We start from the raw sequence: 25,008 nt of genomic DNA on the forward strand, positions 1-25,008 counted from the left end.
ATATATCAAAATAATAAAATTAGAGTTATGGAACCACGAACCGACCGCCTGGTTTCTGCCATATAAACGGTTGTTCGTAAATCTTGTTTCGAGAATGCTGAGCTAAAGCAGGGTTCGAAGCTGCGCAAACAATCACGCGATTGGGAGTCTTTTGACACGCGATTCCTTCGTAGATCGTTGGTCAAGAATTCTTTCCCATATATATTTGATAGAGTAAATCGTCAGTCTAATTAGAAAACCCTCGTAATTCTACTTTTGTTGCGTTGCGTTGAAGTTAAAAGGTTTTCTAATTAGGGTGACGACGTATGCGATGACAATTTTAAAATGGCAATTAAAACTAACAATGCTGACAGTGGAAAATACCCTTAATGCGACAGTTAATTCGTTCCCTAACTAAAGTGGTTGAACGTAAAGCGTTCGCATTTCAAATTAGCAGACATTTAATGACAATTAAAAGTGAAAATACCTACAGCAGAAAATACTCGAGTTCAACGAAAATTTCAAGAATATAATTATCTTAATTGCGTCTTCACGTTAAATTAGATAATTTAATATATAAACGGACAGAAACGTTTTCCAGTTGAAATAGCGGCAAAAGAGTTAAAGAAAAGTTGTGCCTTCATTTTGAAAGTACCGGCCATTCTCGGACAACGGTTTCATTTAATTTCGTTTCATCTCCGGGAGAAGTATGAACACCGGCAAGGCAGAGAATGTAAATTAATAAATTTAAAAGTTAAATAATTCCTGCTGGAAGTTCGGTGTCACGCGGTGGTCGCGGTGCTTAAAATTCAGAGACAAAAGAAAGAACGGGGAAACTAGCCGCGCTCCGTGCGGTATACCAAACAGCCACGCAACTATTTATACGTAAATAATGTAACAACTCGCGTCGATACGTTTTACGAACTCTTATCCGTGTCAGTTTAGGGAAATTAGTTGCCGGCGAAAAAAGTTACGTCCCATTTTTCCTCGGCTGCTTCGCTGTTACGAAAACTTCCTCGTATTAAATTTAATGCGGGGAAATTCGAGCAAGTTTAAAACCGCGTACCAAAACTTTCGCGGAGTGTCGCGTATTAATAACACTTTCGAGATATCGTCGTAGCCTCGTAATTCAAATATCCGCGCTTCGATTTCCATAATGTTTTCCCACAATCAAATTTCTCAATTTATTTACACCGTCAACATTTCCTGCAAATTCAGAAAAGTCTCTTTCCTGTAATCGAGTAGACAGTACAGTTTGCTCTACGTAAAACATGGATACTACTCATGCGAGGTACTTAGAACCTCATATATTGAAGCTGCGAATGTTTAAATTCTTCAACAGCCCAGACAAATAAGTTATTAACGCTAATTTTTTGCGAATGACTGGAGCGACAGTTAAATTTCTTTCTTCCGCTTGTTTTCGCTTTGTTTGTTATAGAATAAAACGCGGAGTACGTCATCGTTGCACGAATTAACGCGACAAACAAACGGGGGGCAGGTTCGACGTCGTTTAATTGTAATGTTTACCCTCTGTCGTGTAACGCGTGCTCGTTCACGAAGCGAACGTTAAAGGATAATTTCCAACGCGAGCGATTCGCCGCTTTGAATGAAACCAGATAATTAGAGGTTGCTGCGTTAAATCGCCGGTATAATTTCGTGGATCGTCACGTGGATTTCCATAGGTTTGCACAGGGAATCGAATCGCACGATCCAGCTTCAATTAAGCAAACGTCTGCTTCAGAGAATCGTAATCGCGTAAATTTTACCTGGCTGTTGTTCGCCGATTTAGATTTTCAAGAGCTTCCAAATTTAACGCTTGCCGGACTAATTAGCATCGGCCGTATAGTTGCATCAATACCTGAAACGTTGAATATTGATGGTCGAAAAAAAGTTCCATTTTTACATTATTCACGACGTATTTTAATGGAATTAATTGCTTTGTAATTTCAAGCTTTTTCTTTCGTCAAAAAAGGGATTATTTGGACAGCCGCATTTCATAACGCATCCCATGAAATATTAAACATATTTAATGCTCATCAACCAAAGAATATCGACGTAAAATGTTACGTATCAAAATCATGAATAAAAACGATGAAATATAACGACCAACGTTGTTTGTTTGATCAGCAATAATTGCTGACGTTAATTCCTGGAAAAAGCACAACGTCTCCCTTTGCAAAATACATTTTTTCGTGTGAATAGCCGTGATTTATAAGCATTCGACTGTGCGTGATATTCCGTACAAAATTGGAATTTGTTCAATGTCGAATAATAACAAGAGAAAATCAACAATTTCCATAAAAAGAACCTGTTATCGTTGTACCAAAATACAAATTAATTACTCACCGAATGATTATAAATTGTTGATTTTTCATTGCGGACAGTACAAATTATTTACTTTGAAATACCGATGTGCTTTGAACTTTTTGAAACATTTTAAAACGATTTTTAATAAATCGTAAATTCACGTTTTTGTTAAAACATATAACGGTGATTCTACACGGGTTTATCAAACGTCGAGTACAAACCGCAAAGAAGATGGCGGTTCGTTGGAAATTCGTCTCGTGGCCAGACATCCTGAAGAGTCTCGGTTATCCTGAGGAAGAGGATGACCTAGGCGCCAGCAGTTACTTACGTTTAGGACAATTTACCTTAATTAATTAACCGTCGTTGCGACGGCCTGCTAATTTATGCTCATGGAATGATTCACCGTTCTTTCCTTTCTCTTTCTACGTCTACCATTTCGCCCTCTTTCGGCTCTTATTCGTTCAATTTCACGAGGAAAATTTCGGCGCGGATCTCTCTCCAGAGACAGACAGATGAGCCGTTCTAATTAGAAGTCGTCCGGAACGCTTTGGATTGCACTCGAGAATCCGGATGACCGGCCGCGTCCCATTTTGCAATCTTCTCCGCGGCGGGAGCGCTTAAACGACCCGGCTTGATTGTCTCGGAATAAAATACGCACTGAAAGTAACGTTTTCCTCGTGGCTGTGCTAGTCGTTTCAGGAAGGAAAGGGTGTACTTGTTGCTCGTTTCGATGAGTGTTAATTTCCGTCTCTTTTTACGCTCGTTATCGCGTCCTTTCTTTTAGTGTTTTTAATCTCAACATTCTCTGAAATATTCGCGAGAACAACGAACCGTCCTCGGCAATTCCGACGAGCGTTTCGGATTAAAACAAGGATAATCGCGAAATTATAAGATTCAAACTCGTACGTTCAAATTGCGCTTTTCGAATCTGCTAATTTCAATTCGAACGATCGCGTTCTAATTCGAATGCACGAATTCAAACTTTTAATTAGGATCTCTCGATTATCGAAGCGCCGAATAAGACGCGGCGAAAATAAACTTTTAATTGTTCGCGACGCGAGAACGAGCACGAATTCCCGGGAAAGTTAAAAAAACGAATTTTCTGAAGATCGAGTAGTTTAGCGAGTTTACGAAAAAAACACGGTAAATTCTGTACCGTCTGGAACAAAGTTCGATCGATCGTTATTTTAGCATCCATCGTTGGGTCGATTTAATCAGCTAACGGGAACCAGACACAACCACGAATTTCGTTAGCAGCATTTCATTAACGAACCAATGCGGTCAGCTAAACGTGATTTTGTCTGCGAACAGAGAAATTCGTGTCCTCGCTTCCGTGATATTAAAATTACTTCGCTATAGGATATTTCTGTTAAACCCTTCATCATAATACGTACACCGCTTCAATTTTGACCCCCTTTCAAGAAATATCCTTATCAATTCGCATAAATCCGTACTGTTGTCTTGTTGTCAGTCACCAGTCAAATTAATCGTCTTCAAAGTGTTTTCAACCGTGTAACAAGGCTTTGGAATTTTGAAATTAAATTCAGGCCCTCTTATTACAAGTTGAAACCCATGCAACTCTCCAGGGAACAAGAACTCGTGGCAGGCAGCTGGGAGCAGCTTTTCCTTCCAACAATTTCTCCTTTAGGGACAAATGTACAGTCAGGATTTCTTGTTCGGATAGTTAGAAACCGTTCGACAGAGTTTCAAGTGCTAGCGAAACTCCCTGCCATGAACTTTGCGTTTTCCGGTTCGTTATGGTTTCGCGAATTTACACCAGTTTCAACGCGTTCGCCGTGGCAGATTGATTTCTCAATCCGTTTTCGTGGCATGGGTCAATTACGTTATTACGTTCTCTATGAAATTTTGCCAAGTTATGTTAGTTTAACTATTACCACGCGTTATATCCTCCTATATGCAGCACCGTATATCATACCACAAATACAGCCACCATATCAAACGAGCCATATAATTCTATCAAATGAGCCATTATAAATGATTAGACCAGTAAAGTGTATATGAATAAAATTAACAAGAATGTCAACTGGAATTCGTAGCACACTTTCCGCCAGAAAAAATCCACATTTTCCCTCGGCATTCTTCGAGTCGAAGTAAAAGCTACCACCTTGCCGCAAACGCTCGGCTCACCGAATTTTTCTCACATTAACGACCCTCAAGATAAATGGCTCTTTTTTTCCGAAGACATATACCATGTGTGAACGTAGCCACGAAAAACATGGTACACAACCGATGTACATTTATTCGATTCGAGTCGTTACATGAATCATTGTCTCGCCGTAGCAAAAACCACAAACTGCGTTACTCCAGCTACGATTGTCGGAGAGATGAAAACGTTATCGGAGATAAGTCGCGTGGAATATTTGATTAATATCAGGCGGAAAATTTTCTTTAACGACCGTCTTAACGACTGCACGATTAATGCAATCACGAAATTCCACGAATCGACCGAGTAATTAACGACCCTACAGACTTAAAAAGCTTAATAAATCATATTATTTGCAACGAGCCCGCGAGAAAATGAATTTACAATATCGTTTGAGAAGATGGAATATAGAAGGAAGAATTCATTTCGCATTATTCTATTGTCCCGCTTTTATCTGGAGCCATAATATGATTCGTTTTTAATATCAGTGTTTATTTATCCAGTCAATCAAACAGCAGCATGTAATATTTTAGATTGCAATTTTACCAACTATATGGTGAACAAAGAATTACAATCAGTCGATGTACGATCAATTTATTTATTTGTTACGAATGAAAGCTATTGAATCAAAGTTTCAGCTTTCAAGTCGAACCGTGTTTGCAAACGGAAAACAAAATCCGTATAAATTAATTTTTCAGATTGTGGGAATTTCTAAGCGTGGAACGGATGTGTATTGCTCTGTCAAATACGCTACGCTTCGAACGTGGATTACGCGCGGTAAAACGAAACGTGTGTGCCTATCTGCCACGTTATCAGCCTCCGCGATCGTTTGCGTAGTTAAAACGAATCTTGTGGTTGCAATAACCGTTCGTTTGGTACACGAAATTTCGTTCATCTATTCATTTTTTGATGATTCAAAAAATTGGGGTAGGAAAATTTAGAGCCTGTTAATATTCATCAATCTTCAAAATTCTAAACGGGTGGGTCTTTTGTTTGAACTTCGACAGTTCGTTTTATAGCCAAACTTGCTAACGTATCGTAATCAAGTACAGAAGTTTATTCGGTAAAATTTGAAGAAGATCGACGAAATATCGAACGGACACGATTTACAGAGCGTTATGGAATCGGAATGAGATTTATAATGAAAAGGTTCACGGTTCGATTTCGCTCGTTCGAGCTCAACTGCCGCCACGAAATTAATTTTTTAGCCGATGGACGTTCGCTTGATCAGAAGTGCGAGAGAATGACTCCGATTTCACGGTGAAATTAATACGCTCGAGATCGAATTAACCGATGATCAGCCAGGTGGCACACAGGTGTGAACGTCTTTTCGGATCATTTACAAATCAATTATCGACAAGTTGGAACAGTGTCTACGCATCTGATACACGTGACCTGAATTCGATTTGACCGGATGCTGCGGGATGCGACTGGATTACCGGATGCGTCGAATATCATGCCATAATTTCGTCGACCTTGTTTGTCGGCTGATAGCAAGCTGTTTGAGGGTTGAACTAACATATTCCAGATGAAGGGACGTTATAAACCATTATGTCGATGCGAAATCTACATTCACGGATTACTCAGACTTGTCGGTAAAACTCGATACAGCGTCGATTTAAAGATCGATAGACACGTTTTTGCTTAGAAAGTGCATATTCCTGCTATATCTTGGGCGTATAAGACTTTTACGACGGGAAAAATGATGAAATAGTCCCGTCAGAATATGTTAAGCTTACAGTGGATCGTACGTGTCCCATAAGACTCGAAGGAACTTCCTGAGAAAATTGAGCAATGCCATCTCCCTCGAATCCTACTTATCGATTTGTCTTCATCGGAGAAATCGTATTTCTCATCGTTAACGTCGTTGGACTCAGCGTTAGATAAAAGTTATGGCAATTAGGTAAAGGAAGAGTGACGAAGGAAAGGACTAATTGTAGGCAAAAACTAAAGGGCTCCTGAGTTCGCTAACGAGGCTATCGAAGTGAAAATTCGATTCAAAGGTTAATAGCTATACTGCGGACAGAACTTTCCCAGCGCGTGTCCACGGACGAAAAAAGCGAGAGAACGGTTAAATAAAACTGCAGTATCAAGAGGATGACGAGATAGGTGTCCAACGTGTAACGAAGAGGAGTTTGGGGATTTGCAAACGTCACAGAGCTCGCAACAGAGCCTGCGGACTGTTAATTCGGCTCTGACGCCGTGATTTAGAGTTGTTCCCTGCGTTTACACACAATGTGCGTGTTGTGTGCACGCGTGGGTGGACGGTGCACTGTATATATATGTATAGGCACGCGTGGCTGCTCCTCATGTATTCTCGGATCCCGCGAACAAACGAATGTTTTCCTGTTTATGTTACCAGAAGTCGGATTCTCGATGAACCGATGTCGTCATCGAGTCCAACGTTTTTACTGACGCTTCTATCGCGTTTGCTGACGGAGATTCAGCTTCCAGTTAAATTCCACCGTTTCATCGACGACGTTTCTTTCTTCCGTGGCTGCTTTTCGAACGATCGGGCTGCAGTTTCTATCGAATTGATGCGCAAGTCCGTGCCGTTTTTAGCGGAGCTGCGAGCAAGCAAGCGGTGTATGGGGTGAATAATGAGTCACAGCCATTAAAGTTCCTAGCCCGTATATTATAGATCCTATTTGTGGAATAATGTAACTCGTTAACCTATAATTACTAGGTACACCACGAGGAAGAGTTTATCATGCTTACTATTTATGTAATTTCTCTTTTATTTATCGGGTAATATCGAATTTACGGTGATCGTTAATAGAAAAATTCTGGAGCCCTGGTGAACTTAGCAAAGTTTACCCTACTTTCCTCCGCACTTTACATCCTATTCAGGACCAACGTATTCCCGTTTCGATTTCCAATGTTAGCGGTACGAATTTACGTACTCCGTTCTAAAATTAGTCCCCGATACGTTCTTAGCAAATTGCATCTGGCGTGAACGAGGCCGTGATTCCGGCACAGAACCTTGTCATTTTTTCCATTCCCTCGTTCCACCGTTCTTTATTTATTATCCCCTTCTTTTTTTTCGCAGCAATACGTCGTCCTAGCTCCTCCCATTCGGTGACCCGTTCTTATTGCATTTCCTTTCGCCGTCTTTACTTCATCTGCCGCGTTTCTTGTCTCAGTTAGCTCGACCTTCTTATCGTTTTCAACCCTCCACGCATCTGTCGACGCTCACTTTGCCCCTTCCTCCGTCTTTACCCCGTTGCTTCACAATTTCGCCTCGATACGCCCGTGTGCTGACGGGCCAATGGGTTTCCGGAAAGCATTTGCTACGGTTTCTTCTTCCATCTTACGACTGTTACAGGATACGCGAGTCGGACGTGCACGTTAACCCTCCCTCCCATGCCACTTTCTTTTTCTTCTGCTTTTATGCATTCGGTGCATCGTGGCGAGGATATAAACGTGAAAAATGGCAGCCGGACAGGAATTTTTGGTTCCTGGTCCGTGGATATGTTTGTTTTTCTTGCGATGTCCTTTTTAGAAACTTCTGAAACTTTTCTGCTTCGCGCAGATGTCGCCACATCCTCGATCGATTGGCGATCTAATTGTTCGTTGTTAAGGTGTTCGTGACGAATTAAAATTTCGTACGTGTAAAGTTTTTAACGCTTTAATTTTATGGAATAAATGGCTCTGGAATTTCGTATCTCTGGTGACTAAAAAGATATTAACTGTAGTAATCCTATAATGGTATCCGTTTTATTTAACGTTTAATTATACCTCTATCGTTATTAGCCCAAATGGAATTTAGATTAATGAATAATCGCTTTAAAGAAGTCCGATAAAAATTGCGAAAGCACTTGCTGGTTCCATTTTCCTTGTCTCTCTCTTTAGAACAATACATCAGAAGCGAGTAGCACAATGATTAAATTGCTCGAACAACAGGCATCGTAATGGAATAATACCCGTGGTAATTGCATTGTGCAACTAATTGGAGGGACGAGCTTCGCACTTTGGCTAAGCCAGTATTATCCTTGAGCGAAATGTTTTCTTTTGAAGCTCGAGTGCATACGCACACACGTTCCTGCGTAAAAATAAATTATTTGATACGCGTATATCCTCGCGCGACTTTCCATTTCTGTATTTCTGAAATTAATCTCGCAAACGTTTTCGAACAAACTGCTCTCGTTTCTTCTCGTTACTTCCCTCTCTGCGGAGTTTTACATATTGCTCCGCATTGTTTAACCAATTCGCGTCGCGCATAAAATAAACATCCTCTTCACCGGCGAATATTTGCCGCGATATTCGATATTATTCTTCGCAGTTATTTATTTCTCGCCATCTCTTTGCTTCGATTCGAGATGAAACAACCGCGTCACAGAACTCGAGAGGTATTTTTATTTTTACCGCTCGCGAAACGCAGAAAAGACGGAGAAATTGATATGCATCAGCGAGGAAGAAAAATTGATATCGCGAGGTTAGTTTCGTCGGCAGGGTCGATTGCAGTAGCGTGTGCCTTGCCTCGATTGCATTCTACGGCCTTGAAATCTACATTAGACACCGAGGGGACAATTGTCGTTAATGGCTCCCTGCATCGTGAACAAGTAATCCTATGGACGAAAGAGACGTAAGGGTACTTCTTTGTATACCCTCCTGTAATTTGTCCTCAATTTAATCCCTATTACGTGCATCCATCTTAATTTATCCTTAAACGAAACCGATAATCGTTCTGTTGCTCGATTCTTTCCCTCGAATCGTCGTTTCATGAGAAACAAAGGACGGCGGTAGAAAATTGCCAATTCCGCATCGAACGGAAACGAAAAATGTCTTCGATATTAACGCGTTGAATGCCGCAGCGGAAAAGTACATTGACGAGCACGATACCTCGCGTTCTATTTCGTCTATTTGTTCGGGGAACAAATCCACGTCCATTCTCGAGTATTTTATCACGTAGCGGGGATCACTTTTCCAACCATCATCCGCTAAAATCTCTCCGGTTCCCGTTCGGAAAATATTGTTTCACGGCCATTTCATTATCAGTCGGATATCGACGATACGCCAAATCCACGGACGTTTTATTTGTTTCTCGCGGATCGCTAATTAAAAGCTGCGCCCGTCCGACGATCCTAACGTCTCTGTCGGTAGTTTGTAATTAATTTTATTGAAATCGAACGAAACCTCACCGCGTCCGACGCCAATATAAAAGTTGGATCGTGGAAATCAATCTGTGAAGGGCGCGAGGGGGGAGTGGTAGACACGGAACAAAATATCGGTCGAAATGCGAGAGGAAACGAGATTGAACTTTCGACCTGATCTCCGTCGTGCCGTTTCAGCCAGACAGCCTCGCATTTGGTGCAAATTGCAAACTTTGATGCTGTCCTCTTCTGCTCAGCTTTTTCAATAAACCGTGGAAACGCGAGAGGAGAGAAAATTGCCCGAGTGTACGCGAGGCTGGAAGAAACGGGAAGACGAGAACGGAAAAAAAATGAGTTGCGATAGTTTCTTCGAGAATTACTCGTTGCGTGACTACGTCCCATTCTTCCCTTGCAATTGTCTTTACTTGTTACATGTCCGTTTTATAAATTTCTTTCTCGAGTGCTTCTTCTCGTGGATCACTCGAGGCACTATTTGTTATCCTCGCGAAACGAGTGGTCGATCCACAATTATCAAGCAGGAATTAGAAACCTTTGGTACGTCTTACAATTGTGTTAATAAAATAATCGAATTAACACGATCGAAATCCTGAATTGTCAAATTGTTGTTCCAATGAATCGAAAGCGTTAAACGCGTTTGTCATGTTCTTTAGCGATGCGCGCGTCTTTCCACGCAGAACACAATTAATCAGAAAATTAATAGACTGAGCAAACTAAACTGAACGCATAAACAGAGTTATTAATTCAGCTTGGCGAGGCAAATTTGTATGCGCAAATCAGTTTGTGTAAATTGCACGAGCATGTAAATCCGGCTGAACGCGTCTGACATGTTGAATCCGTGCAGTCGCGAAATTTTCGGCTATCGAATTTCTTGTCGAAGACTGCGCGCAAGATATTAATCACAATTTTTAACAAAATTTAGTCTCATTATCGTGGAAGGTTAACGCGTTTATCGGTCGTTGAATGTTTTATAAAACAAATGGAACAAAAGCGTTTGCAACTCATCGTGTATTAACACTTTCAATTTTTAATGCGACCAGTCGTTACGTGACACGCGTCTTGCAAAATGCACATCACTCGACGGATTGATCGTCGCGCATTAATTTTCCCGACGAAGAGGAAAAAATTTACTGCGAACGGACAGCTTCCGTTTCGACGTTGAGATATCGTGTTCCGTCATTCTGACGGACAGGAACGGGCCGCTGAACGGATCGTTAGGCGAATTAAAAAAAAAAATAGACCGTGCCCGGTCGAGTGATTTCTTCTTTTTAGAGGTGCGGCTACCAAACCACCTACACGCTCCACCCACCGAAACCCAGAAAGCTTTCTCGCCTTTCTCGCATTTTTCAACTTACACCCTGACCCTTTTCTCGCTTTTCTCACCCTTGTATCCGACCCTCTCCCTACCAACTTTTTTTACCCTTTATCCGCCTTCTTTTCTACCCCCGTTTTTCTTTCCGTCCCATCCCTTTTTTCACCATTTTCTTCGCTCAGAAACAAACGTTATCATAATTCCCCGACAACCGCTCGCGTATTTGTACACGAGAACGTCATCTAATTTTATTTTTTCAAATAGCACGGCTGTTTCGAGCACAAAGAAACGTCTGCCGTTCTTTGCTCCTGTTCCTCGAAATGAATTAGGAACGACCACGTCGTTTTTCCTCGAATAGATTTAGCATTGTATCCTCGAAATCATGGAGCAGCTTTTACCGTGATGAGAAACTCGAATCGAGGCAAATATACGCGCGATGCTGATTCTTTTAGATTTCTCCTACTGCAATTTGATTCGATTTCGTAGCTTATCAGCTCGGAGAATTTTCTTGCTCAAAGAAATTTCTCTTCGTTTCGAACAAGTTACATTTGCCAATTTGTTACCTCTCAACGATGTTATTATTGTTTCGGGTTTTTGCGTATAATTGTCAGACAAGTACTTACAGTAACGTTGTCGACACTTGACACAGTTCCGTGGATCGCAACGAGGCAAAGTGCACGGAAGAATTTGTAGCAGACATGGAAAGAGCTCTCACAATTTTTACTCCGGCTTTCTCCATTGTTTCATTGTCCCTTTCCCTGTTTCCTGTCCACCTCCTCCCTCCGTTCTCTCTCTCTCCATCTTCATCGCCATTTTCTGTAAAGTTGGGAAAGTCGAGTTCAGTTTAGTTTTATTAGCAACGCGTTCCCTTTTCTTTAACTGGAAGTCTTCGTTTTCTGAACTTTCCTGGTGGTACGTCAATTTACCACTTTTTGCCAGCGCAAACCCTCGTTTCATCCCTTTCGCTCCGTCGTTACTCGTCTAATTTTGCAGCAGGCTAATTAATTGAAACAGTATGGATAGTCGCTGTTGCTTCAGTCAGCTAGGCGGACAAAAAACCTGCTTCTCCTTCGTTCGTGATGAAAAAAGCAATGACCTTCCTGATGAAAGGGCCAAATTTGTTTTGTCACGCTCCGCTACCACCTAATTTATTCATCAGTTTCGCCGTGTTCGTTCACGATGAATTTTTGCAGAGACGCGAGTGTCACTGTAAAATGAAAAACGGAGGACAGCTAAAGTCTACGAAATAGCTTCAACAAATGATTCTCTGAGAAAGAATTAACGTCCCTTTTCTTTTTACAGAGTTTAACGACTAAAAGTGTTGTAAAGTAACGCTCGCAATCAGTTCAAAGATAAAGTTTTGCCAGAGATGGTTACGAAAATCCAGTTAATACGTTTAATGCGAAGGGAGCCGTTTGCTGATTGCATCAAATAATAGCAGATAAACGTAAATATCCATTTCCATCAGCAATTCAGAGTAAAATTTGCGCAATATCCTAACTATAGAACAGGATATTCCTGTTTAATCTGACACAATATTTAGAGTTAACACAGCTAATGAACTTGTAATACGATATTAATTAAACTAATACGTAAAACGGAAAATACACCGTGTGATTAATTCGAATTGTCAACAATTTTGGCAGTCGCTGAAACTCGAATCGTGTCATCTGCAAAAACTTAACGTTCACGAGACAAAATGTAGCGTGACTAGCAATTTCCCTTCGGCCGTTCGAGTTCAACCCTTCGTTTCCGCGCGAATTACGCGACGTTTATAATCCGTAACACGAGCCGGTGCAACGAAACGTATTTCGCGATGCAAGTACACACACGTGTCGAACACGTGGCACGTTCTTCGGCACGAACATGACGAGTTCACGGTGTTTACATCGTGTTTCGTCTCGGGAAATTTCACTTTCCCTTAACTGTTAACCCGCTTGATCCTCGATTTACTAATTTCTCCATCAAACTTATCGCGGGCTCGTAATTCCCTCTGTGAAATACAGACATTAATTTATGACGTTCGCCATAATGCAGCGTGACGCTGAAAATGGCTGATCGAGCGTAAATCAACGGCAGTTACAATTACCGTGGAGTTGACGGCCGATTAATCTGGAAATGACGTGTTGTCAAACTTGGACGCAACGATTACATTGCATACAGTAATTTTAGTTCCAAATCGTTCTTCGATTATTCTGCTCTTTACGAATGCTCCGCAAAGTCGACGACACATGGGATTCAAGATCTAAACTTCAGGATTAAAATCTAAATCTAAAATCTCAGTCTAAAATCTTCTATGTGTTCAAAAATTAGCAACAATATATTTTCGTCGTATTGGATATTTCAGACAACCTTCATACATTTATCGTTGCAATAATTGCATACTTAAAGGTACATTGCATTAAGCAAATTTAATCAATGAAATTGTCTGCTTTCCTTTCATTTCAGTCATAAAAGGCGAAATTTAATCCTCTTAATGTAAAATCTCAATAGAGAGACACGAGTTTACCGTGAACGAGTTTCATGTTAATCACTCAACGTATCAACTAATATATTCGCAATTACGATGTGTAATTTATGTAATCAACGAAATATCCCATGGAATTAATTACAGTCCATCATAATCCTTTAGCGTGTGTAAATACAGCATTTGATTTGTGCAGAAGATACATCGAAAAGTTGTATCAAAGCAAATCTATTTCATAGATAAACCCTTTGAGTTACGTTTGTACCCTTTGAGATACATTTTGTTGCATATAAATGTCTCATTTGTTCCTTAAAATACAACGTTTTAAAGCGTCGGATTAAAATGCAGGAGATGCTAAGCGGAGTACAATACTGAGAATTCTGTGACCCACATTTTTTCTTCAAAATGCGTACTTCCCAGAGTTACAGTAAAAAAACACGCTGACTCAGTGTCTGTCACTGACCACCGCACCCGACCACATATTCGGTTGGGTCACTAAAGATGACCTAACTTTATGATGACCGAGCTTTAAGTGGAGACGTGTATTAAATTATTCAAATTCACGCTATTCTTTGAATGTCGATGTCCCGCTAACCAGAAGTCGCATTGATATGAAACGAACGCTATTATAAAGGGGAAAGTCCCCTCTTTCTATTGATGCTATGTGAAAAGAGAGCAATTTTTAAATTATGGCCGGAGAGGGTGACTTTAATATGTTAATAGACAGGAGTGTTAAGGTAAATTTTTTCGTGGGTTGGAAACCTTCAAATCTTTAAATTCTCAAACTTCCAAATCTCTCATTCTAACTCTTGACTCACCTGTCAAATTACTAAATCCTCATATCTCCAATTTTTCCCAATTCCCGAGTCTTAAAATTCTAAAATTCCGTGCACAGCGGTTGCGAAGCTTGGAAGTGAACGAAAAACGATTGAGAGAGGAGTAACCGAAGAACACGAGACTAAGAGAATTTCCAGGATGAGAAGATGCCTCGCGACGATCGTATCGAGTTCTGTTTCGTGGTATCATAAACGCTCCAGTGGTAAAGGATCGCTCGTGTTTCATGGTAACTTCACGTTCAAGCGTCACTTCCACTTAGCCATCTCCTCAACCGACAGTTTGACGATCGGAACGACGTAATCTATTGTTATCAGGAACTGTTACCACATTACGGGATGTGTACCATTCTGGAATTACGGAATTACTCGAATGGCTAAGGTTCCGCAGTTATATCGATAGCGGTGGCCTAGTTCGGTGAACAATAGAACAACTGCATTTACAACTTTCCTCTATGGTAATTGAAATTGTATCAAACCAATTAACTGGCTAACGAGCCAAATAATTCATAACGAAACATCTGTATCGTCATTACGATTATTCTTCGCGCTTCCATTTAGCGATCACCGAATTCAACCATCGATTAGTTCTGAACTGTACCGATTTATTTCTGCATCTGTCCATTTAGACAATTTGAGATTCGCTGCTAACGGTATCGATACGTTATGCCACATTGGATGTGCATTTCGGTAAAATTGATGGGGAATATGCATTTCTATTTTTACAAATATTGCATGGACCATATTGAAGCGATAGATAGTGACACGTTGACACGGCATTGTCGCGTGCACACGCAACCTGGCCAGCGATGCACCGCGTCGACTGAAAGAGCGACCGCACTTTACGAGCTTTGCGGCGAAAATATATGATTCTCCCGGTGGCGACCGTAAAGTTTCGTTCTCATTGTTTCGAGCGGACGGAAGAGAAGAGAGGCTAGGAATGGTCTCTGGTTTAAGAGCGGTAGACCGCCGCACGATTCCAGGCAGACATAAGATTAACGGCCAGTTTGCTTTGTAGTTTTACACTGACGATACTCTACACGTCTATGACGTTTTGTACGTTCGATATTCTGTTCTGCGAATGGTCGATCATTTCTTCGAACCGTAATTCACGATTCCGCGAACTCGAATTAAACTTGCACGAAAGTCGATGGCTTCGGGACACGTATCGTTACATGTTACATCTCAGAGCATCGTATTTCCTCGTACCGAATTTCCAACCGCTGGGTTTCTACGCATCGCACTTGTACGCGTCGAGTTTCCACGCTCTGCAATTCCACGCATCGAATTTCCGCGGGTCAAATTTCTCCGCACCTTCACGCGCTGTACATCCACGCGCCATATTTCCACGGATCGTTATCTCCATGCGCCGTATTTCTTCTCGCCGTACGTCCACGCTGTATTTTCCCGAAGATTAATGTGAACAATACGTTTTCATCGAATCGACTAGATAACTCATATTTCTGGACAGGAATTTCTTAAGCAATCGCGATATCATGGAAGACGTAACCAAGTAATACTTTTGGGAGAAATAAAAGTGTCGTTAGTGGGGAAAAACGGGTCGTAATAGAAGGAGGTTTCGTGGAGTGCCTACGAAAGATAACGTGGCACGGTGAGGATTTAGCACGTAGTAATTCGCTTTAATATCGACGTACATAGGAGTCGTTGTTCCCGTTGTCACCGCCCCATTCGAAAACGATATTTGTATTCCTGCACGCGGTCCGCTTATCGAACATTGAGAAGAGAATTCACGGAGCGTCTTCCTTCTATCAGATCCTGTACGCCGCGGACAACGAAACGAGCAGTTTTTGCAAGATGAAGTTTTATCGCGTACCATGGCGACGTTAAACTGACGTTCCTTCTCTTTATTCTGCGCAGTTTTAAAATATACTTCCTCGACGAATCTGTTCTCTGAAACGAGACTCCATTACATAAAACGAACTACAAGGAACTAGTAAAAGCAATTAAAATAACGAGTTAAATATCACGGAGGTCAGCGCGCGGCTCTCGCACAGTGTTCTCTTTAATAAATTTTGTATTTTCATTTTCTCTGTTTATCGGCATTTAATTTTGCAAGAATTCGAAATCCATTACCATCGAATTATTCGGGGAGTATAATTAGCATAGAAAACATTGAAGAGAAGTTGCAAATGAACGGAGGCAAAATTTTTCAGGACATTTTGAAAAGTGTGTTCGCGTTCATACGGTGCACCCTCATTGTGGTTTAATAACTCGCGTAATAAGCCCGGGGCTCCCCCCGTTGACGATATAATTCGTCTAGCTCGCTGCCGATGGGGAACGAAATTCAACGAACACGCGAAGCGGTGAACTGCTCAACTCTAAAAGGTAGAAAACCGAGGGGTAAAAGAGAAAAAGATGCTCCCTCGATGCCGCCCATAAAATGTTCTGACGATCGTCCAAAGGAAAATAGCTCGCGGCTTCGCAGCCTAGGAAATGACAGAAAGAAAACATAGCCGGTTTACGGTTTGCCTCTGCGTGCGGTTTATAATATTATAAAGCGGCGGTAGAGGGAGAAAACAGCCCTGAGGGTAGAAAAAAAAGTGGCGAACGAATGAGTCGTCTGCAGACGTCTTTTTCTTCTCTCTTTTTGCTACGAGCGAGACCGTTGCCGGATGGAAAAAGTAGAAACGGACCGTGCTTGGTCAGACATAGAGGATCGTAGACGATGCGGTCGAAACAAAGCGGCTTGCACGTTCTACTGCGTTATGTAACGAGTCATTTAAGAACACTAATTAAAATGATATGGGTATGCGAAGAAAATTAAATTACACTTCGCGTTTGTTTCTTTTTCTTTTTAAGCGGTGTAATAAAACTTGCATTATCGCATCATCTCTCTCGTCGTTAAAATGTTTATCGCGGAGAAGTTCAAGTAAAAAGGCGTTCCAACAGTTGTCGTTCCTTTGACGAGACTTTCGGCCAGCGTATATCATCCATATTCGCGAGCTCTGCTTTTTGTCAATTAATCTGGAGTTATCAGTGGGGGTGGTTTTGCTCGACGTTGGAACGCCGTCGAGGGGAAGTTGGTCATTTGTATGATGCCAACGTGTTGCTGTGTATGCGGGCGTTATCTGACCTCGCCCTGTAGGGTTTCAGGGCGTAGGGGCGAACGAGCTATGACACGTTAACGCGAGATCCAAACAGTCGGCGGGGGTGGAAACGAACGTGGACGGAAAGAGGGGACGTAAGCGCGTTTGGGTAGAATGTTGTTTATGCGAAACGGTCAGCACCGGCGAGTTACGATGTCAGCGGCTCGTTCTGGTTGGTTTCATTTGATAATTCGATAGCACTTTCGCACCCGGAGCTAGCCGTTTCTTTCTCTCCGTGTACCAACTACACACTCGGCTACGATCCAATTAAATTTATCCGGCTGTGTTTTCGGCCCGGAGGAAAAAACCGAATGCGGAGATGGACGGAGCGGCACGGCGGAATGCAGTTATCAATTCCTCTTTTCTCTCGCCTTTTCAAAGACTTCTTTTTGTCGCTTTCGAAAGCCCGTGACTCGTCTGGTTCGAATCACCGTTGACTGATACGATTCGCTACAGGGAATGATCCAATCTGAACGAATCAAATTCCTCTTTTCATTCCGCAAATATAAACGCTCGTGCGTATGCCCGTTTGCGCGATCTCGACCCGCCTCTGTTTTTTCGTATCTTCGAAAAGCTGACGGATACGCGAAACTTTTCACGTTCCTGTATTTTCATCGTTTCGCCGCGGAACTTTCGGTCACATTTTCGTGCGGTCTCAATCCTCGACGGTGTATTAGCGAAGTTGCGGCCAACAGAGCTTTTATTGCTAACTTTCCTCGCGGATCAATCCCTGTCGGATGTCAATGGTATCGTCGCGTAGGGCTGACGGTGATTGATAATGACGGAGCGACTGTTCGAAGGTACACTAACGAGGGTGCGGTCTGAATAGACTCGTGGCTATTCGACTGGTCGAGTGTATTCGAGGAACTCCAGATTACGGTAACACGTGTTCGAGTATTCGTGCAGAAAAAGGGAAGAAGTCGAACGAGAAATGGGGAAGCCAACACCGAACCAACATTTAGGGGGTGAAGGTTCAACCTCTTCATGGAGATTAATCTTTTGCATCCGAGAGTTAAATCGCGCATTATTTTTACACGATTCGTCGATACTTTATTGTTCGATATCAATTTTATCCCCGCTTTCGAACGTAGCTTGAATAATTCATCAAACTCGCTGTAAATCGAAAATCATTGCTAACAGAATTATTCGGCTCGGTAACACCTACGTTATTTATAATGGCTAACTCGATTACAAAATGTAAAGGATTAAACCTGGAGAATTGGAGCGTTTACCGAGCAAACAAGATTTTGTGTTCGTTATCTTCGGCAAACCTCAACCGTCTGCTAGAATTTTGCAAACCATCTTCACGGACGAACGCGAAATCTCAAGAAAACTGGCACAGCTCTTTCCACCTGGTAAAAATTCCTTCGTTCGCGGAAATGTCGTGCACGCGAACCAGTTTGAAGGAATTACGAGATTAACGAAAGCTCTGGGCAAAAAATACTGCTTAACCCGGCTAAGAATCGGAGTAAACTGTTCAGTCAGGTGGATTCTCCGCTTCGTCCGTGGGGAAAGGTCGCTACACAAGCGTTGCATAATCGGGTATCCGCTTAAGAAACGAATCCAGTTTACTCAACCGGTCGCAGTTTACTGTTTGCCAGTGTAATACATTTAGATTCTGATATCTGATCGTGGATGAGACGCTCGAAACCAGAAATTCTGTTCTATTCCCCGAGGACACAATGTCCGACGTTTCAGCTCTCTATCCAGAGTTTCCTTATCGTTAGGTTGACTCTCAAACATAGAAAGTCAGGGACAGTTTCATGGCATAAAAGTAGAGGAAAAGCATATATGCTATGTAAATTTAGAGTTACAAGTTTAATAAATATGATCATACGGTTCTTTTGTACAAAACAATTGTAGTAAAAGTTGTTTCGGAATATTATCCTCTTAATGGATTTGAATTAGCATATTTCGAAATGAAGCATTAAATTAATATAGTAATAGTTTACTTAATTTTGACTGACAGATATAAACCTTCAAAGTATCGGAAATTATCGTTGAAAATTTTCAGTAAGGAATTTTATAATGCTGATTCTGGATGTGAACATATTCGTGCACAAAATTTAGTTAGAGAACAAAACAACGATATTTCGCAAGGTTTCATACGGAACAATGATACTAGCTGCTTTCTGTAATTCCAAACGAACACCGAAATTTTTACACGGAATTAATTAACCACGAACCGTGTTCATGGTAAATTCACCTGCAATTTTAAAATTATGATGCGAACGTACGTTCGTAATTCGATACAATGACTCCGATACGAAACCTCTGCATACGCAATACCCTTAACAAGAGAATGATTATTTATTACAATTTTATTAAAATTCGAATAATGATATCGCATGTTCTCTAAAGAGACCCATCGAGGATCGCGTTAACGTTAAACAGCCTCCGATTTTCTCGTTTGGTAGGAAGTTACATCGATCGATACAGCTTCCGCTCGAAGCTATTACGAATACGGAATATACTATCGGTGAAATATAATTCTGTGAACACGTTGTTTTGTTTGCAGCTCCAGTGCAACTTCGTGAAATATCGAAGGAGAACAACGAACGTCGACCAAACGATGCCAATAACGATGCAGTCGAGGGCGATTTGCCGGTTTTTGAGCCGACAGCGGCTAACGTCAGCGCATTCGTCGGACAGACCGTCTATCTACCGTGCCGTGTACGAAATTTGGGAGATAAAGTGGTAAGCCAATGTAATTTGTTACCGAAAGCGGTCTTCGAGACGACGCGTCGTTCAAAAAAATGCGTTGCCGAAGTAACGAGTTTCGTTCGTATAACCATCAACGGTTTTACAACCGATATGAAAAGTTTCGTTTTAAAGCAACGCGTAAAAAATATCTTCAGGCTGGAAACCATCATTCTGTTAGTACTATATTAACCTCTGTAACGATTTACAACACTCTTGCAAAATTTTGAAGCTTCTTGTCTTATATCGCAAAAGATTGGGAAGTTGCAGTCTCAATTTGCTTTCGATATTTGATGAAGGTAGAAGTTATATTGTTGTATCGCAGTTTCACTCATCGTATTTTTACGCTCCATTATTTCCACGCTCCGTATTTCTATGCACTTTTATTTCCACGCGTTGTATTATCACGTGCTATATTTCCACACCATATTCCGGGCTGCTTTTCCACCCGCCATATTTTCACGCGTCCAGTATTCACGCTCTATATCTCCACGCACTATACTTTAAGGTGTGGTATTTTCACGCCCCGTATTTCCATGCACCTTTATCTCCACGCGTTGTGTTACCATGTGCTATATTTCTACTCACCATATTCCCACGCGCTGCTTTTCCACGCACTGTACTTTCAAGCGTGGTATTTTCACGCGTTGCTATCACGATCTCGATTGTTGTAACCGTCGCGTGCTGCTGCACCGTACACTTTACAAGAAAGTACAAAGAATTATTATCTCGACAGTTTCCGAGATCGTAACCAAGCAACTCTTCGTCTGTTGGAATTATTGTATATGCCAAAGGGACCCGTAACTCACTCCCGTATTTTCGATTAGAGATACTCACGTGTCCCTAAGGCACGCACGTAACAGGACAGTAACAATTAATTTCGGAAGTTGGCGGAGTCTCGGTTCCCACTTCGTAGGCGAATTTCTATTCAAACAGGTTGTCCCGCGTCTCCGTCGACGACGACGTTGTCGTGGCCCCTTTGCCTCTGTTATCGGTACAAAGGGGTCCCGGTGTAATTAATACCGGCCCATGACAAATAGTCGTTTCCGCAATAACAACCGACCAATAAATATACCGGTCGCGATTAGAACAGCCGGCACGAAAACGTAGTGGATGTCTGTTCTCGGGAGGTCGACCTGGCGTGCTCGTGACAATCGATCAAAACGAGGCTCGGGGACACAGACATCAAGGTGTTTCCTTCGTGGCTGGTATCTGTGAGATGCCTATCTGCCGGCGAGGGTTGAATCCGCCACCCCCGCGTTCTCACCCTCTGTCCAGGAAACTGGCTGCTATCTTAATTCTCCGTTCGCTCGTTAACATTCCAACTGCCAGCGTTTGTTCCTTTCGAACGACGTCCATTTATCATAATCAACGATCGTTGTTGAGCGAACAACCGTGGCAGGGTGTGCGTGTTCCGCGTAGAAAGACCGCGAATAAATTCAATTTATGACTCGATAAATAATGGGAATGTGAACACAGGAAAAATGTTATCGCCCCACCGTGAATGTTTATGCAATTCCGACGCATTAAATTATGCAAAATATGCGCGACAATCTGATGGATCATTTAAAAAACTGTTACACGAGAACGATATTAATAAGCGTATTTGTCGAGAGTTTTACGACTTGATTTGAAACACGTAAACATTATTTATGCTTGGAGGAAGCGCAGAAGTAAATAATCGTCGTTAGAATCGAAGGCAATCAAAAGTTGAGACATCGTGGAAGTAGCATGAATGTTAATATTCCACTTTCGCGTGGAGAATCTTTCTCTTTCGAAAACTTGTTCGCGAGTCGAACGAATTTTTCCATTTCGATGGGGTCGATTACGGCATGGAAAGTTGCAAAATGTTGGTGAAAGCGGTAATCAACGATTCACCGGAGTCAGCAGTTCCCGATAAAAATCTTCCCGGTCCGCGATCGTCGGGCCACCCGTGAATGTAAAAGTTTTAAGAATCGATCGAGCGTAGTTAAAGAGGTGAAAAAAGTGGCGCAGGCAGGGCGAGTATAAAAGAAAGCCGAAAATTTATGCTAAACGATGATCATAATCATTTTAGGAGAACCACGGATCGTCGCGCGCCAATAATCTTATGCAGTTCGATTCCTTTTGCTCTTACACGATTAAGGGTCATTCGGGAGCTGCATTCACCGATATTCTTCGTTTTCCGCCATAAAAATTGAATTATTATTTCTAAATCCTTTCTCGCAGCCGATATTATAAAATTCAGTGAATTTTCGCAGCGTTCCAATTTTCTTTTTAAACAACCCGCTCAGACGGAGATCAAACGAGCCGATCCAATGCATCGGAACGTGAAATTGATACACGTTACTTATCGTTCACGGGGTTAATTCGAAAATTAATGGAGGCCCGTGAAATTTTATCGAACGATCGATCGGTTCGTAATTAAATTCCAACTTAGCGACGATAGCCTTTGATGATCGGTTAAAACGAGACCGGGCAATGTTTATTAACAAAATATTAATAACGAGACTGAAAAGGTTCGCGTGTTTATCTTTGCTCGGTGGATGCAGGAGTTATTTGATGCTCCGAAGCCTGCAAGATTTACGTTCTATGGTATTTAAACGATCGCTTCAACGAAGTCAGCTTTTCATTCGAAACGGTTTTTCCTGTTAACGTCATCGTATCTCGCGTGCGTTCATCCATGAATATTTCAACCGGTACGAAAACCGTGAACACGCGTTATTTTTTCGCTCGTTTAAACGCCAGATTGAAAACGTTTCTAGCCATGGTGTTTTCTTTTTATTCCCAGTCATTTTTTCACCGATTTAGCTTCGATTCAACGACGCTCTAAGTCTCGCGCAGAAAACGAAATGCGTTTTGATCGGACCACGAAATGAAAAACGACGCGAATTCAAAAAAAGAAAGGTTACCAATAATTCATGTTATTGGAGCGACTCGTTAAATTTATTCTCCGTTAATATTTGTTACTGCTCCCTTCGACGCGAAATTTAGGGGAGGTAAAGTGCCTGATCTGTTGATTCTGCGATGGTTTAGGGTGTTTGCACCTTGATAGATGACCGGAAGCTGTTTATGTTAAATTTCAAACCACTTACGGCTGCAATCATATCACTTTCGTTCGGAATTTGAAGTATGTCTAGATCTCTCAAGTTCGATCGGTCACGTTCTTGAAATACGTCTCTCAAGGCTAGCGTGATATGGCTCGGTATCCGCTCTCGGATAATCTATGACCTTGCGAGTTTCTAACCTTACGACCGTAGATGGTCAGCTATTGACGAAAGTACTCGATAATACGAAGACAGATCGAGGCCAGTGGAACGAGTCGTCGAATAGTCAGACGTATACAACTACCGTTCACAAGACTTTACTTGATCATCATATTTTGTAACCAAAAAATCATCTTATACCTTTAACTAATATTTTGGAATACAAATAACCAAAATGTTTAATGAATGTATTCGTTATCAATATATTATGGATCTCTTTCTTCATAAAATAAATTCAGACCCAGCGAGGAAGTCCAAAAGAGTCATCTACAAGTAGAGAATCAAAGAGGCTAAAATAGCATCTCATCCGTTCAGCTCTGAACAGGAAGAAACAAACCGAGCACGTACGTCCCAAATTCTAGAGCAAAAGTGACTCGCGATTTGGCGACCCCGTTGGCGAAGCAAACATGGATGCCATGATGGATCACCGCGGAAAAACGGGAAACTTATCAGGATCGATTTCGTTGGAACGCAAGGACTTCTCGTTTCCCTCCGCATAAATTGGACAACCGCGAATTCCGAGCGTGCATTATTTATGACGGATGCGGCTACCCGTAAATACGATTAATTTTCGTTCCGTTCGAAAAAGCTGCGCCGTTGGATATCGTCAGCGAGCGAAAATACAGTCATGTTCGCGGACCTCTTCTTTCCTTTTTCCGGTTCTTTCTCCGCGATTGAAATATGCCTGACGCGTTCGAATGCTCGTCACGAGATCGAGCGTTCCTGTTTTCCTTCTTTTTTTCCGTTTGATCGACAACGCGACTGCTTTGAGCGAATTTCACACGGACCCAGCGTGTTGCTCGGCTGCAAATCGAATCAACTTCGCGGTACATTTCGGCGAATTTTCGATTTCACTTCGGTTAATCGGAATTAATCACGAATCGAGTATTCCTCGCCGCAGCGTCGAGCGATCCTTATCGGATTCCTGCTTCGTTCTCCTTTTTTCGTCTTTCACCGAAATTTCGCCTTCGTTTAATTAACTCGGCCTTCGATGGAGGAGGTGTTTTTTTCCGTTTTCAAAAGTTTACAGGCAAAGAAATTTCGTGCCAATTTCAACTTTTCGAGTGGGATCGAACACCGCTAGAACGATTCGAAAGCCGTTCGTATTTTATCCTAGTTTCTCTTTCGCGAAATCATTTACGGTGTCATCGATTTACGGTATAATGCTCTAGAAGTGGGTAGCTTCTGAATTTTTCACGAGAAGACATTAATTCGAAGCAATGGTGGTAAATAGGGGACACGGTATAAATTCCAAAGGATTTTCGGTAGAGTTCCGTATCGAAGAAACCCAGTGAAAATATTTGATCTATGTAACAATAAAATGATGACAAATGTAATATTTACAACCGACAAGTAATTACTCAAAGTACCACCGCAAGATATTCACTTTAACAAAATAGAAGAAATAACTCAACACCGATCGACATTTCATTTTTCTGTACAACGTTGATTGAACCATGAGGGTTGTTTATGTAGGAAGATTTTCATGGTTCCATCATTCACGCGGGCGTTATTTCCGGAATTTCGTGTCGACGGAAGGTAATTCGATGGTAGTTTGACGTCACATCGGTCTAAACGGTATTCGAAGCGGACAATCGCGTGCAATTTTCAAATTTTTCCAAATCTCGTTGGAAACGCTTGAAACTGTCCAGTGTACCGATGAAAATACTTTGCGGTTAGCGGAGTACAAAAAATACAGCCGAGAACGAATGAAAAAAAGAGAGGAGAAAACAAAAAATGACACGGGCACGCATGAAATCAGGCATCGTGCGGTTTCCGGGTT

The 25,008-nt window shown here is 41.7% G+C and overlaps 1 protein-coding gene and 1 long non-coding RNA gene across 5 annotated transcripts in view; one reads left to right on the forward strand and one right to left on the reverse strand.

The window, feature by feature from the left end:
* LOC143264605 (uncharacterized) overlaps nt 1-25,008 on the reverse strand; it is a 71,922-nt gene that overhangs the window by 20,359 nt on the left and 26,555 nt on the right. The window contains exon 3 of the long non-coding RNA XR_013038405.1: nt 11,497-11,689. This is a non-coding gene — a long non-coding RNA (uncharacterized LOC143264605). The remainder of the gene's footprint in view (nt 1-11,496; nt 11,690-25,008) is intronic.
* Nucleotides 1-25,008, forward strand: part of LOC100882227 (lachesin) — an 83,761-nt gene that overhangs the window by 8,094 nt on the left and 50,659 nt on the right. For all 4 annotated transcript variants that reach the window (XM_076532641.1, XM_012287459.2, XM_076532640.1 and 1 more), the window contains one exon: nt 19,799-19,977. In XM_076532641.1, the coding sequence (XP_076388756.1) occupies nt 19,799-19,977 (179 nt within the window). The remainder of the gene's footprint in view (nt 1-19,798; nt 19,978-25,008) is intronic.

Source organism: Megachile rotundata, chromosome 6 (assembly GCF_050947335.1).
Source record: "Megachile rotundata isolate GNS110a chromosome 6, iyMegRotu1, whole genome shotgun sequence".
Taxonomy (NCBI): Eukaryota; Metazoa; Arthropoda; class Insecta; order Hymenoptera; family Megachilidae; genus Megachile; species Megachile rotundata.